This window comes from Malurus melanocephalus, unplaced genomic scaffold (genome assembly GCF_030028575.1).
Source record: "Malurus melanocephalus ecotype Western Australia unplaced genomic scaffold, MMel_1.1 scaffold_10, whole genome shotgun sequence".
In the NCBI taxonomy this organism is placed as follows: Eukaryota; Metazoa; Chordata; class Aves; order Passeriformes; family Maluridae; genus Malurus; species Malurus melanocephalus.
In genome coordinates this window covers 1,939,286-1,955,743 of record NW_026623242.1, presented here as the reverse complement: position 1 = coordinate 1,955,743, position 16,458 = coordinate 1,939,286, and the positions used below count along the sequence as shown (strand labels likewise).

Here is a 16,458-nt window from a genome sequence, read left to right as displayed (position 1 = left end):
CTGTTTTTTTTTGACTCAAGGAAATTGTAGTTTTGGCATATCATCAGAGCATCTCATCAATGCTGTAGCACTGGGAAATGGATAAATCTTGGTATGGACAGCGAGGAGTCTTTAAATCAAAATACATTCTTACGCATTTTAAGGGAACATCTGGATCCTCAAAGACCTCTAAGTTAATTCTTCACCAAAACAGAAGAATTACATGATTTTTGATAACCAGTACACCAACGAATCTGCTAAAAATGGGTCACTGAAAATGTAAGAGACTCGGTGTAAAACAAGCTGTTCTTCACAGAACATGCAAACCAAGAAAGCCTTTGAAAGGCACGTGCATACTCAGCTTCTCCATTCCAAAGGTCTTGAACAAGTTCAATAAAGGTTCGTACCAAGGACAGTTAGTTAATAATTGTCTGTTAGCTTTTGAAAAGCTTCCTAGGAGTAGTCTGTCCCAAAGTTAGATTCTTAAGTCTGGAAGATCCAAGTGGGGATTCTGCTACTGTTGTCTGTCAAAACAAAACAAAAATGTTACCCAAGTTTGAACCAGACCTAAAATATGTTAGTGTCTTCAAAAAAGGCTCTGACAGAGCTCAGAAATTATATTTAATGAAAAAAAAGCATCTGTTAAACAGGTTTTACTTCGTAAAAATAATTCCAGTTATTAAATTTTACAGACATCTTTCACGTCAGGTCACCTAAATACTTTGTGCACAAGCATAAGCTGATACAGGCTAAGCTGGCCAACAGATCACTCCAATGAGTGAAAAGATATATACGATTTATAGTGAAAAGATACTACTATTACCATTAATTTTTTTTTCTGTCTTAGCTATATATATTACTCTGCAATGATATCTGCCAAATTTGACTGCTTCACCAATTAATTAACAAAACAATCGTAACAGTACGCAGATGACTTGTGATGGTGAAAGAGTGCAGAAGTTTTGTTTTAAACTTTTTATTTTAAACTGTAAGGAGATACTTACAGGGGGTATTTTTGTAGCATCCTCAGAGGCAGGAGTTGGTCTTTTACATGGACTTTGCTGCAACCTGCCTATCTGTTCTTTACTGAGAACTGATGACCTTTCCTGTGTCATGAGGTCACTTTGAAATTCAGGTGCGTCAGGAGCATTTTGAGTTACAGAAACAGACTGAGTCTCGAGCTCTTGACTTTGCCAACACTTCACCAGGGAACAGGACGTTTGTTCAGGACAGTTGTTTGTTTCTGCAATTGCCTCTTTCAAAAATTTCTGCAAACGTGTTTTCCTGGGCATGTTCTTGTTCTTTACTGCTTTCCTGAGGTGCTGCTCTTCAGCCACAATGTAGACACGGCTACGTCCCCTGGTCACAGCTGTGTACACGTGCTGCCAGTGCTGCCGGCCRGCATTGCCAACCACATACACGATGGTCCTTTCCTCGGAGCCCTGAAACATGTAAGAATGCTGTTTCAAAGTCAGGTAAATAGCTAAAAAAAAGACAAGAATGAAGAGGTTGGAGACCTTTTGAAGAGGTTGGGATGTTCTCAAGAGTATTTTCTATCCTGGATTCGAGAAAATCTAGTTTCAAGGAAAGCTTCTGCTTCTTTCATGTGAAAATACAGTGCATTAGCTCAGCTCACAGCTGCTGTGCTTTTACCTGGAATGTGTGAATAGTTCTGGCCCAGGCATGCCTTATGTGACACAGCTTCTTCAATGCCTTGTACTTCACAGTAAACGTGGAGCTGTATGTGCTGCTGATGGTCAAGAGGCGCTGTTTATCAATTTCTGCATCCTAAAGGACAGCACAACACTCAGCAGTGAGCCTGAATCAGCAGGTGGATCAACATCTATACAYCCATGTGCATCCCTGTTCTAGCTTTCCCAGAATTACAACAGCGGCAACACCAACCAACTGGAAGTTTCAGAGGACACTAAACCCAATAAATTGCTGTTTTTCACTGACTACCTTCAAGGAAAATGTTTTCACTGTTCAGGGCCTACCCTAACTACTGGCACTTTTACTGCTCAGCTCACTGAACCCAGCAAAAAAAAMCAGGTATTTTTGCTTTTGATTTTAGGCCAGCTTGGTTTTCTCCCAGGGAAAGCTTAAACTGTAACATTACTTCAGACTATGTTAAACATTATCCATTTCAATTACAATGCACTTGAGTATTTACAAAATATATTTACACTGAACACAATCAGACCAACTGAAACACATTGTATAAAAAARCCCAGAATTGGGTTTTCTTGAACTCTCTATTGTACCTTGCCTCTTYCATGCCTGTTACATGATCACTTAGCAGAACTAAGTATGTATTATGGGCTAAATTTATAAAGTGAATTGTTTTGTTCTGGGGATTACACAAGCACTGAATCAGTTACCACCAGGTTTTCTCTGTGCAAGTTCTTGCAGCAAAGACTTACCTTTGTTATAAAAAATATGTCTCCATTGCACAGTCGTTTGTCCTCTGCAGCAGCCTCTGCAGTGAGGGTGGTTTCTCCACTTCTGCATTCATGGCCATTAGGACCTTCTCCAACACCACAGGAGGGCAAGAGATCCTTGAGATATGTATTGCGCGTGCAGGAAATCTTGTCCCCAGTTTGAAACAGAAGTCGGTTCTTATGGTCTCTAGGTCAGAGAAAGAAAAAGGGAAAAATGTATTTACAAAGTGTGCATTTAGCATCTTTCAGTATTTCTTCTCTTTCCACTCTCTAACTTGACTCAGATTAAAAACCTTAATAATATTCAAAATAGTTAAAGTAACACATTTATGTCTTGAACTTTTGTAAAACCCTTTCATAAAGAAACAGTAATACAGAGTAGCTTAAAATTCTGCTTCCAAAAATATTTCAGCATCTATTTAGAAATCAGAGAGTGGCAAAAAAATAATTAACCTTGACGCTTTTTTTCATGTTGCTTTTATGTGAATTTTGAATATTCAAAAGCAAATTAAAATCTTGGAATTCACAGTGAATTTAAATGAAAGGCAGTTTACCATTGTTCGCAGTCCAGACTGAGATTGAAGAACCCATCAAATAAAGTTTRTTATATGAATGATTCATAACATAATCAGATCTAGATGAAACATTCGAAGTTTTACAATCTTATTTTACGGTGTTGTTTTATGGTCTGGCTGTAACACTTTCAAAAACAAAATGAGATTGTTCACAGGAAACATGCAAAACACTGGCTTACCTGGTTAAATGATTTGAATAGTGTTGGCAACAAAGTTCATTTATTAGATCACAATCTTGCCTAAATCATACAAAACAGGAACAAAATCATCATATACAAAACACACAATTACAGGCAATGTCACATTAGCATTGATTTATAAATAATGGGAAAAGCCCCTTTTCTCTCTGATTATCTTCCACCAACTATTAAAAACAATCACTGGTTCAGAGTTTAGAAGACAGAGCAGTAAAGGAACAGTTTTGTCTAAATATCACAGAATGTGTCTGCACTGTACATCTAGATTAGCTAGATTAGTTTTTAAGATGAAGAAGAAAACTACAGAAAAATTAAAGTCTGGCAGATTATTTTCTGTCTGTGGATATATTAAAAATAGCCAGAAGATTTATTTGCTTTTTAAGAACCTGGAATTTTAACTTTTAAATTCAGATTAAGTACTTATAAACATATTCTAGAAGAATCATCCACAGAAATCACTAATAACAGCACTGTATCTGAATGCAGACTGGAGAAATAACACTGGTACCAGTGTTACTCAGCATTCACAAATCACTTATTAGCACATTGGTAACCTGTAAATAGTGGGTGTTTTTTACTTACTGAGAAAAGGTTCTTCACTATTAAGGGTGGAAGACTTTTTTCCTAAGTACTCTGCTGTGGAGAACTGCAAGTTTATGGATGATTGATCCTACTGTACATTATTTTTATCTCTTAAGTGTTTCAGCAAAGACATCCACACTATGCATGCTCCTGTGATTACTAACAGTTCCAATCTTTCTGCAAAGARTGTTAGAGTCTTACTTCCCACCCTTCTTAAGAGATGAGTATTCCAAGTATCTAGTAGCTTTATGCTATTGACACTAGTCTCTGCAACTCAGCTCACTCAGTTATTTGTAGATTGTGGCTACTAGCAAGGATTTTTTCAATGTCTGCCTGCATACTCAGTTACCTTCTGAAAGCAATGAATTGGGATTGTTTGGCATCCTCCAATCCTGGCCCTTTTTTAAGTAAAATCTTTATGGCAGTTTGTAAACCTGTTTTAAAAGACATAAAAAGGCAAGGCATAAAAATATTCAGAATTTTAAAAAGAAAATATAATTCAATATGAAATTACCTTTGCTTATTTCTCACTTTAATAACAGTTCAACTTGTTTAAAGCAAAACAAAAAAGAAAAACAACCCCCCAAAAACTCCCATACAAAACACAGATTCTCAAAGAAACAAAAATTCACCACAAAATGCCTGCATTTATTCCTCCAAGAAAACGTCATGCAGTAAACTTACTATTAAAATCTGAGAAACAAGAATGATACAGAGAGAAATAAATTCTTATTTCTGTGTTAAAACAACAGCTGCATGGAGCATATTTCATGGAAAATAAGGTTTTGCTACAGCACACTGAAGAGTAAAGATCAAATATTTTCAAATCACAGACCTATACACGTATTTCACAAAAGAAATCTATTTTTAGTATTCTGTAAGATAAGGTGATAATGTTTGCAATTTTTTTTTTTTTTTGCATTBCCCTTGAAGCTTTTTGATGCATATAAAACAGAGGCCACTCAATCCACTCATACCCAATAAATGTCAAAAAAACCCAATAAACAAAGCCTCCCGCCCTGACCTCAAAACCTTTAGAAGAAATACCRGTATCCCTTCTTAGAATTTTCCTAACTCAATTCTACATGTGGGAGCAAATTCCAGTCCAGTAGACCATCCTGTTAAGAGCTGCTCTTTACCCAAGTGACTCAGCTCTGAACAAATTCTGAAGATTTCTTAGACAGCTCTAGCTACATTATAAAAAGACAACCACATTCAGTTACAGTGCTGGAAGCTGTCCCCCATTTCAAAGTCTAACTGGTGAGCTGGAGCTCTACAGCCCTTTCTTTGCAGAACCTGCTGTGTGCACTTACAGAAGGCAAAAGATAAACTATGAACGTAGCATTTAAATTTATACCACAAAAAAAACCAGACTAAAATCTTCCCAAAATTTTGGTTCCAGATAATAGCCTATGCTTTACCAAAGGGAAAATCAAGATCACAAACTGACTGTAGACACATACTGTCACAATTCCYGCCAGCAGGCAAAGCAATAAGAATAAATTTCTTTTCCGGACTTGGCATTGTCACTTCCTCATTCCAAGCAGAAACCTTCAGCACCTCATCAAATTCAGGAAACTGCCGGTGAGAGATTCTGGACCAGAGAATTGGAGGGAAAATAGAGAAGTTATTTCCAGTTAAAGAATTGCAGCATATCCTTATCTGCATCAGCCTGAAGTTCACCAATTAGAAATTTTTTGTCATCTACGCTACATGCTCCAAAAACTCTTTTCTTGGAGCAAAATTTAATTTCACATTAAAAAATCGGTAATTTATTCTCTAAACCCTCCATCACTACAGCAGATACTTAGTACTACTCATAGAGTTCTTCCCATGGGAGCAAAATGGAGTAAAACAGAAGTGTTACCAAAAAAACAGGCAAGAATGTTTGTAAAATATGCCGTGGTTCTGGACATCTTACAAATGTTCAGAATATTCTCAAATTCAATTAACATCAAAACCTTGATTTTGTTGTTAGAGGTTTAAAAAAGAAATCATGCATTGAAGAAAACAGAATTATTTCCAAAACAAAAGTAGTGCAAATGCTGGAAACATTTAGAATTTCTATATATGAATACACAAAAAAACCCCAAAAAACAGTGATGTAATGGCAGTTGATATCTAAACTCTCAAAGCAGTTCACTGTTTTAGTTGTTGTCACACTTACCAGCAATGTCTTTAAAACTTGCTTTTCAGAGCAGCCATTGTAAGCCATTTTAGAAAGCATAAAGTCAGTTGTGCATTTATAACTCATTTGAAAATAACAGACAGTATCTGGTAGCTTGATAGTGAAATACATCCCATAAAATTCAAGAGTGTTCCAGTACACAGGTTCACTTTTTTGTCAATATATACTTCTGGAAAAAAAATCTGTAGGGTTTTTTTACTGTTGTTTGTTTTTAAAAACAGTGTTATGGATTTGGAGCAAAAAACCTAACAGAAGCACTACTACAGAGTCAAATCTGGATGCACTACTATTTGTAGGTAGAAGACCAGGCAAGAAATTCATGCACACATCAGGATATCCTACCTTGATGCATTATCTACRATCAGTTGTGATTCTGCTCTGTGGTTAGTTCGCAGTTCCACAGAAAAGCCTCTGGATTTTAGACCCTCAAAGATATCAGCTAACATGTTTCCTGGGTCTATGCTTGGCAGCTGTCTAGTATCACCTAAACAGAATGCACGTTAGCTTTTGTGAGAAAGAATAACATATAATTTTTTGTCTTGAAAAAGAAACGCCACTGGAATTAATAAATACTCAAGCCTCTACATMATAACATACATCCTTAATACCATTCAAATGAAATAAAACTTCAAAGAATCTAAGAAACTCTGGGAATAAGGTTGTAGTGTAGTTTAAGTTATTTTATACTCCTCAGTAATGCTTTACTAGCAAGTGCAAATCCCTCTCCTTGATGAGCACTGAGTGATCCCATTTTATTCAAACACGCTTTGAAAGCTGCGTATTCAAAAACAAATGCCATAAACATCATGTCAAAAAGCAAACCTCTGAGAAAGCATAACAATTTAACTTCACTCTTCTTTACTTTCCTTTTTGAATTAAAACAAGATGAYCTTAGCATTAAGAATGGCATGAAAACTCCCTTCTAACATACAATTAATATGCCAACACTAGCTCCTTCAGATTTAAGGAAATCAGAGAAGATTTCCAGTTGCAAGATAYAATAACCTACCACAAGCGAGTCAGAGAAAGACTGACTAAACACTGCTAAACAGATAATGAAGATATTTTCCTACTGACAGCTGGAAAGCTGTCTACCTCATGTGACCTTAATTAGCAGAAGYATCCAAGTACAGAACAGTGTAACATTTTGGGGTTTTTAAGAGACTTGGTGGGACCAGTGGGAGATCTGACACTTAATCTGTATATTGTGCACTATTAAACATTGTATAATGCTAGATTTGCTGTTTCACTTACCTAGAATAACAAGTTTAGCAAGCTGAGCATGGTCACATAAGAGTTTTAAAACTAAACTAAGAATGTGTACAGACACCAAACTTCCTTCATCCACAATCAGAACTGTAACAGCAGAAAACTTCCACGGCTGTGCATTTTCATTCCGTCTCCATGATTTAAAACTATAGATAATCTAGAAACAAATAAAAATAAAGCAAGCTCTGACAGTAACCAATTGTAAACTGTCTTACAGAAGTAGACAGTGGTATTTTCTGATACTGTATATACAACTACCATCTGCAATTCTGAACTTCCACCTGGTAAAGACCCAGAAGACTCAACCATTCAGTCTTATTTTCCTTCTCAGTGGATACATTTCYAGCTGAGCTTGACACTTACATAAAAGCACAGAAATGCAGTCTTTCTTTTCCTGCAGGAACCGTTAAAGAYACAAGGTCAGCCATTAGGTTGCTCAGTAACAGAACACCTTCTACTACAACCAGCTATCATAAATAAATGCCAAAAACTGCACAGGGAAGGGGAACAGGCAACTAACTATCCAGTCCCCGAAGATAAAAAGCCAACAGTACTTTTCTTTCTTTCTTTTTTTATATGTTATTATAATTTGTACATGGGTTATTCCACACCCCCAATGTCTTCTTGGCACCTTTTGCTATCTAGAACAAGAGAGACTTGACCTAAATTTATTACCAAAGAGTTTGTTTTCTACTTTTTTCTAAAAAAATTTCCACACCATCAAACAGTAATTAAGAAAACATTGTGCAAATGAAATTTCTCTCATTATTCAACTGCAGGCTACTGATCTTTTCATGTATGTACTGTTATAAATATGATGACTAGGCAACAGGATTCCACCACCACCTAGATATTATTTTCATCTTCATAAAAATACAACGCAAAACTGAGAAGCTGAAAAAAAACAGATGCCCTAGACAGGCACAAATTTCAAATGTATATAAATAATAAAGAAACCAAAGTTACAGCAAATGTATTTCCAATAACTGACTTATGATTCCCCAAAATGTAACGCTGACTTTCAGATGGTGACAAGCTGTACCTAAGCATTAATAACAATAAAAGGCTACACATTTCATAAGGAAAGTTCAATAGTAAGCTTTTTTTTTTTTTTCAAAAACAAGAACGGACACTGCCAAAAGGTCTTTCAGAAACTAATTAAAAAAAAGAAACAAGAAAAAAAACCTGAAACAAACCTTACCTGATGCAATGTATATGCAGGTTGCTGAGTTTTTTCACTCAAAAGAGTTGCTGCCCTCCCTGTAGGTGCAGTGAATAGTACATTCAAAAAGTTTTTTGCATACATATTCTCTGACTCCCAGTGCTGATCAAATGTATTCCATTCCTCAGATGCATCCAAGTCTTGTTCAAAGTCCTTAGAAGCAGCTTCCACTTCTTTTTCCATCTGCTTTAAATGACGAAAAAGGCAGCTAACTATTGTACTCTTCCCACAGCCTCCTTTTCCACTTATGATTGTGACAGGATTAGAACAAATTTTTTTCACAGCAATCACCTGATCTTCATCTACCTCTGCTTTACTTTGGATACCAGACATAGAGCCCACCTCCTTTTCAGGAAAGTGATTTTCACCATTATGGTTGTCCAGATTATTTTCTTTCATTTCTTGTGTCTGGATAATATTAATTTGGTTATCTACTGTTTCTCTTGATGCCTCAGAAAAGTTAAGTATCTTTTTCACATCCACATCCAGTTTCCACGTGCGGTTTAACAGGTCACCTATATACGTTGCAATATCCTTTTCAGATTTGTAAAGATGAGGCAGAAACACCAGCTTTTTCTCCCTAATCACTACATTCCGATCTTTCAAAAATTCAAGAGCTTGCCAGACTTGCTCAATTGACATATATTTGGATACAAAACGAGCTAATTCATCTTGATCTTCATATGTGTGTCCCATTTGTCTACAGTGTGTCTTGAGCCGATCATACAGAATTAACGCATTCTTCTGCAAGTCAGGAATCTTCCGGAGGAGATGTTCACACTGACAGAAGGCAGCCCACGTTGCCTCACAGTAAGAAAGGTTCAGCTCCTTATAGATAATCTTCTCCCCAAAAAGAGTAAAAGCAAACATACATTTATTTCAGAAGATGTTACCCTCTTGCTGAGCAACATTCCTCCTAGTAAAGACAAATTGCAATTCAGAGGGTGGAAGTTTGCAAAAGTATTTTGTATTTGTATTTGTCTTTTAAAACAGATTTACAAACTGTATTTGGAAGTATTTTTCATAATGTATGAAGTTATGCTTTTCAAGCTACATGGAAGCAAAATATTTAAAACTAAGCTGGAATTATCATTCCAGTTACTCCTCTGTATGAAAATAAAACTTTTTTAACATAAAAAACCTGGCACAGAAATTGGGTATTAGGGAGAACTCTTGCACAACACACAACACATTTTCATGTAAAGGTACAGAAACTGTAGAAACAGAGCACAGGAAAGCCATTATCCAGAATACTGTACCCAATTCTGAACATGTTAATTCAGGAAATACACCACCTTTACAGATATTATTACAAAATAGTGAAAGATTGAGATGCACAAAACAGTTGAACTACTGAGAGCAAGAAAAATAAATTGCATTGTCTCAGTCTTAAGAGAAAAACCTAAAGAGTCTTCAAGCAATAAAAAATATGCCATGAGATTGCAGCTGCTTGAAACAAAAGAGCAACAAGTCCATACTGCATCAAGGAATAGTGAAACTGAACATCAGGAAAATMTTTTGAAAGGAAATTATGTGAAACACTGGAATATACTGGCCACACTGCTGAATCTCTGAAATCAGAGCTCTTAAGGACAAGGCAGAACATCCACCAGCAAAGCACTGGGGGACTGAAGCAGAGGGACAACCATTCACAGTTGTGAACAACTAAGCTGTAGCTCCCATCTGAGGTACAGGACTGCTAAGATGAGGTGCAGCAGCAAAACCCATGGCAAGTACAACAAAAGAAAACAGGAAGGTACGCAACCACTGCAAATTACATTACAAAAAACAAACTACTGGACCAGATGACTCTTGCAGAGAATCTTATCCACCTTACTATGAAAGCATAGATACTGTTCTACCTACTAGGAACAGAAAGTCTCGTTTACTGGTATAAAACTGAAGAGAACAGTTGAGGATTTTAAATTAGCTTTTTWACTTCTGGCCAAATTACCACAAGCATTTAATTTTCTCTCCCTTGTAGAAAAATACTAAACAAATGGTTGTAACAAAACCACTTTCAAGAATCTTCTGAGATTAATTTATTCTACACCAACTGGAAAAACAAAAACCTTTGCTAACTAAAACTTTGTCCAGTATGTCATGCATTTCCAAATGAACTATGCTTAGCCCCTAAAAATGCCCATTAATAAAGTGAAGATAACTGAAACAGCGCTGTAGTCYAATGCACCTCAAATGCAGCAAACACCGTATTTTTCCTCTGCGTAACATTACTTACCCTGCTGAATCCAAGTTTCCACGGCTTATCCTTTAGTATCTCATCCAATCTTGTTACCATCTTGTCACTTACTTCCTCACCATCCATATCAGTATTTCTTTGCCAGCACACCTCATTTAAGAGACAGCAAAAGTGGCGTGGCAGAAGAATTGGCAAGAACTCCAGTATCCTTGGAAAATGCACAGCTACAAATACCGCCTTTCCTGCAACTGCATGCACCATAAACAAAGTTAGTTTTATGCAATGTACAAAGACAGTTGTAAAGCAATTTGCACTGACTCTGGCTTCATCCATCTTCCTCCCCTATATCCAAGACATCACAAATTTCTCTCAGTTTCTTACTCTTAGTCATCCTTTTCAAATTCTTTTAAAGTCTGTTTTCCCAGAACTGCCTTGGGAAAAACAATGTAAACAGATGCCATAAAAACAGCAACTACATTTTTACATATGGAAAATATGTATTATGTACATTGTTTAAACTACATATTCAACAGCATTTCATCCAGAAAGTCAGTTCAGACCTCACCATGCCTGCCTCTTACCTGAAAGTAATTTTCATATAGATGTACAAAAGAACATTTCAAGTTCAAAGTAAGACAAGAGGCTTCTAAATTTGTAGTATCAGATCAGTAGAGGAACTTGTGCTTTCCACTGACCTTTCAGTGAAAAGTGAACTTGTGCTTTCCTTTCAGCTTTCCACTGAATTTGTGCTTTCCACTGACTTGTGCTTTCCACTGGCTTTCTCAATGACCCCAAGCTTAAGATATCACTTTCCCTGTTCATATCAATCATGGAACAAGAGAGAATGGAATAATGAAACTGATTTGCTCTGTATTTTGCTTTTAAAAAACAATTTCAGAAGAAAGAAAAATAAATTTCAGAAGAAAGTGTAACTTTTAGAAGCTTTATCTCTTGGGGRAAAAACAGGCTATTTTTAACCGTTAAGGAAAACATAAAACTCATTTTTCTCAGTTTTCTGATTACTGCCTTACCCTCATAAAGACAAAGAGGGTAAGACAAAGATAAAACCTTTTCCCTTTAAGCAAGTATATAATTTACATATAAATAATCAATACGCACTATTTCAACACACAAAAAAATACTATGAAAGCTTGAAGAACAAATTGCTCAAGCATGTAACAATTAATGACAACAAAAAAAATTTGCAATACTAACAGTAGCAACTGGGGCCAAAAGTGACAGAGAGTGATTAAAGCTTAAAATGTTGCAAAGTAATCTAAGATAGGTATTAGGAAAAATCACCAGTTACAAGAACAGTGAAGACAGTATGTAGGCACACTGTGAAAACTTTACCCTTGAGGATTCATGAAAATACTGAACAAGTCTCAACCAAAAGCAATCCATGTATCCCATTAAAACTTACACAGCAAACCAGATCCGTGTTCCCATTACTATGGATTCCTACCCTTTTGTGGTCATGAAAAGATTTGATGTCCAGAAAGAAGAGTTAAGAAGTTTTCTATCATTACAAAAAGAGAACAAAAAGCCCGAAAGCCTACAGAGCTCTGAAAATTTTTCTCTCCTTACACCATGGGATTTGAAGTAAAGTCAATTCAAGTCTAGCAAAGGCTCTGAACTCTCCTGTTACATATAATTTGACATCCAAAAGAGTCACCTCCATCATCTAACCTGAACTGCCCAGTAAACCAGGTACTGGAAAACTTCGCTTACACATAACGGTAGATAGACCCAACCTGTACAAGTTATGGAAACAGATCATCAGAGCAAAACAAGAGATCTAATGCTGAGGGCACACTTCAGACACCCTGACTTCCTCCGTATTCCAGCATTTGGTTCACACCAGCTAAGTAGGGTCCCATAGACTGAATGCCAGTTACAGATCAGAGTACCTAAGGATTGCAAGTGAAGCACATTGTTAGGGTTTCATTCAGCAGGAATAAAGTACTCTCAAGAGACTGCACACAGTGGAGACAAGGGGGCACACTCCTGATCCAATCTCTAACACTCATATGATCACACCAACATAGCCCACCTAGAGCATCCTCAGCAGTCCTGAGCTATCTCCATGATGGGACACTCCAGTGCTTCCAAAGTCTGCTCCCAGCTACACCAATCTGCTGACAGGCAGGTTTCAAACACACCTAGATAGTTTATTCAGAGCAGCTGATTTGGACTATGCTGAACTCCTTCACTAATCCCTGTACTACAGAGAAGCAGCTATAGTACTTCTGAACACGTGCCAGCCCTAAAAAGCCACGCCACCATGTTAATGTAGTGCTGAACCCATTTTTCAATAACCCTTGTAATCTATGAATGAACTACAGGAAGCACCAGTATCTTTGTATCACATAACCACAGAAGCATAAAATGGTTTGGTTTGGAAGTGACCTCAAAGATAACTAGTTCCAAACCCCTGCCATAGACAGGGACACCTTCCACTACACTAGGTTGCTCAGAGCCCCATCCAACGTGACCTTGAACACTTCCAGGGATGAAGCATCCCTAGCACAGACAACTCTACTTCGTAAGCCTACAGAATTCAGGAAAGTCCCATCTTTAACTTGTCAGTTGTCCTACTGTCCTGAAATATTTTAAAATAATGATTGCACATTCAAAATTCATTTGAATATACATTTCATATGAATACATGACAGCTTGAACACAGTTCTATGAGATAGAACTCCTTAGCTTATAAAACAATCAAAATAGCACAGAATATACCTACATGATTCTGCAACATAGTTGAAGATGTCATAATCCTTGGTATCTTTTTTCCTCCTTCTTGGCTTTATGTGTGAAACTTGGAACTCTTCAAGTTTTTCTTCAAGATTTGTAAAACTCAGCACAGACTCCATAGGAAGCCAAGCAAAAAAAATTTCTTTCAAACTTTCAGGAACATCACATTCCTTAAGAAAGAGCGAAAATATTTGTCGGTTGTTTTCTTTCACATCAGTCTGCAGAAAATAYGATGGATATCCTTGCACAAAGTACTTCGACCCCATTTTTTTAGCTTTAACATTAACTTTCCACCAAGGGTCAACTAATGGAAAACGTCCAACTACTTCATACTCCTCTTTGGTGCCACATTCCTGTATAATAACTGAATCATTAAAAAGAAAARCAAAGCCAATGTTAATTGACAGTCATAAAAAATAAAAGTTTGTGTTGATTAAGAGTTTTGTTTGTTGAACACTTGTTTTKGTCTTTTTTTTAAGTTGCAGTAGTAAAAGTAAAGGAATGAGTCCATTTTCTCCAGTAATATTTTAAAATGAAAGTGAAACCAATTTCAGAAACAAGCACTAAAACTGCTTCTATAGCCATGAGAAATAAGTTTTGCCTATGAATTTATTAAGCCAATTAAATACATGTTTTAATATTATGGTTTATTATATATGCCAAGTCAACTTTACAGTTGAATTTTAGCAGTTCTATCACAAAATATTTTGTCACAATGCCTACATAATCTTCAGATACATTTATGTACAACGTATTTGCTGCAAACGAAACCACCAAAATTGTAAGTGAAAGGAATGAGAGGGAGATGTCTTTACAAACTGTAGGGTCTGCAGATACTACCAGATATTGACAAGAAGCAATRAATTCCATAGGAGTTCCACATTTGACACAAACTCACCCAAGGCCATGCTAAATCCCTGGACTTAGAGAAAAAGAACACAGACACAAAGAAAAGAAAGTGGGGGAGGGGGATGCACATCAGATGGGGGTCTGTATTAGGTGATTCAGGAGGTCTGTATTTCAGCCAATGGAAAGTAGGGAAAGAGAGGGAAAGTAGGGAAAGAGAGGGAAATGCAGTCGTGAAATTAGGATAAAAAGGAGGCCGCGACTTCTAACAATTTGAGAGACCCACATGGAAATGCCCCATGGCCTCTCCCTTTATTCAAATAAAGTTACAGGACTCCTCTGTCTCATTTTTGGACATAAATCTCCTCTAGTGTTTGCGGATTAATCTTCCTAAAAAACAGAATTAATACAGTAAATTCTTAACATTTTGTATGAATTGGTTTGCCTTCAAAAGAAAAAAAAMCAACACATTCCTTGATCGACAGTTGGGGACTAATTGCTACAACCAGACCAAAGTGGGCACCTATGTTTAGCAGGCMCTCTTTCTCACCAGGGCAACACTTGGGCCTGTAACAACTTACTTATTTCTCCCTTGTTATTTAGCACAGCTTAGTAACTTTAAAAACAACTTGCAGTTAAAATACTTTTTAGGCAGAGGTTGCTCCAACTTCACCTACTCTTCTAAGCTCTATATAGGAAATTGGGAATCCTTAATACGAAGTATCAACGCTCTCACACGTCATAAGAGAAAAAAAAAAAAAAAACCGCTCTATCCTAAGATACTGGTGAGCTTTAATGGTTTCTATCAGCTCTTGAATAGGAACTAGACATAAAATTCCAAACCTTGGAAAGTTATCTATAGTTTATAGGTGTTAGAGTTTCCCCCATGAAATACCTCCTCACAATGAAAAAAAAANAAAAAAAAAAAAAAAAAAAAAAAAGAGCTTTTTCTGTGCAGAGTTAACCTGAATGGGAAGATCTTATGTTTTCTTACTGTTGCAATACTGTGCCCATAGAAAAGCACAGACCACAATTGCCTCCCACTGCCCGTTCACCACTGCTTCGGTTCCCTGTGCCTGTGACCAATTCAGAGAGCGGGGCAGGGCCGAGCTGGGACATGCCCCACGGGGAAGCGYAGAGCACGGCAGGCGGGCCCGGGCCCAGGCGCCTCCTCTCCCCGCCGCCATTCCCGCAGCGCCGGGCCCCTCGTTCATTTACCCCGGTGCCCTGCGCGGAGCCCCGAACCCGGGCAGGGGAACCCCCAGCCCGCCCAGCCCGGCCCGGCCCCGCTCCCGCTGCCCCTCACCGGCGCGGCGCGGGGGCAGCGCGGCCGGCAGGTCCCGCCCGGCGGCCTCCACAAGCGCATCCTCCGCCAGGAACGGCTCCTCCWCGAAGTCGTCCTCGCTCTCCTCTTCCTCGGCCGCCGCCTCCCGCCGCAGCGGCCGCAGGTGCCCCCAGAGGTCCAGGGTCGCCCCGCGCTCCCCGGCGGACACCGCCATGCCGCCCCCGCCGCGATCCCTCCGCCCCCGCGGAAGGGCGGGACCGGGCCGCCCAGGGTGCTGGGGTCCGTCCGGATCGTCCGTCGGGAGCGACGAGTGCACATTTTTAATAATTCGGGACATAATTCTGCGTCTTTACATTTGACCCCTATCACAAAAGCATCAAATCACTTSCATTATATCCGATTATATTTCACCCGGCTGCCCCCAGAGTTGTTTAATACTATGTRTAACTGGCAAATCGTTCTCCGGAAGGTCCTCGTTGAAAATCCCCCGCCCTTCCCTGTGTTGTAACCCTGGCCGTTCCATTGCTACCTAGTCTTCACTTTCGTTCAACACCGGATCCTTGCCTTTTCCCAGACTTTATCACAGCTCATTGATGAAATATAAGCATTATCATACTCATTGATCTCTCACTGATAGCCCCCAGAAATCCTGCTATTCAGTCATATGAAAGCAAGTATTGCTACAACCTGTTTTAAATTGATTTTCACTGATTAGTAGTTAGCAGGTTAATGTTTGCTATGTTGTTATGTAACTGCTTTTTCAACAAAGTGACAGTTGTATTTTTGCATTTTCACCCCACTAACTAGCATATATTTTCATCAGTGAACTAAGTTTTGCAACGTTTATTATAAAAAATCCAAATAATTTTGCTGACTCCTGTGTTTTGATTTGCCATCTCATCTTTCTTTTTTTTTTT

The 16,458-nt window shown here is 38.0% G+C and overlaps 1 protein-coding gene across 3 annotated transcripts; it reads right to left on the bottom strand.

The window, feature by feature from the left end:
* Nucleotides 1-403: 403 nt before the first annotated feature.
* Nucleotides 404-15,786, bottom strand: HELB (DNA helicase B). Of its 3 annotated transcripts, none has more exons than XM_057377299.1 (13): nucleotides 15,563-15,786; nucleotides 13,400-13,774; nucleotides 10,693-10,901; nucleotides 8,433-9,293; nucleotides 7,217-7,388; nucleotides 6,305-6,446; nucleotides 5,238-5,368; nucleotides 4,124-4,208; nucleotides 3,175-3,234; nucleotides 2,403-2,607; nucleotides 1,633-1,767; nucleotides 984-1,421; nucleotides 404-503 (listed from the first exon to the last, which is right to left on the bottom strand). In XM_057377299.1, exons 1-13 carry the CDS (start codon nucleotides 15,753-15,755, stop codon nucleotides 414-416), a joined length of 3,096 nt encoding a protein of 1,031 aa, XP_057233282.1. In that variant the 5' UTR covers nucleotides 15,756-15,786; the 3' UTR covers nucleotides 404-413. The 3 variants fall into 3 exon arrangements, with proteins under 3 accessions (XP_057233282.1, XP_057233288.1, XP_057233296.1); XM_057377305.1 differs by having other exon boundaries at nucleotides 13,400-13,580; nucleotides 15,563-15,680; XM_057377313.1 differs by lacking the exon at nucleotides 15,563-15,786 and adding an exon at nucleotides 11,349-11,467 and having other exon boundaries at nucleotides 13,400-13,460.
* Nucleotides 15,787-16,458: the final 672 nt, after the last annotated feature.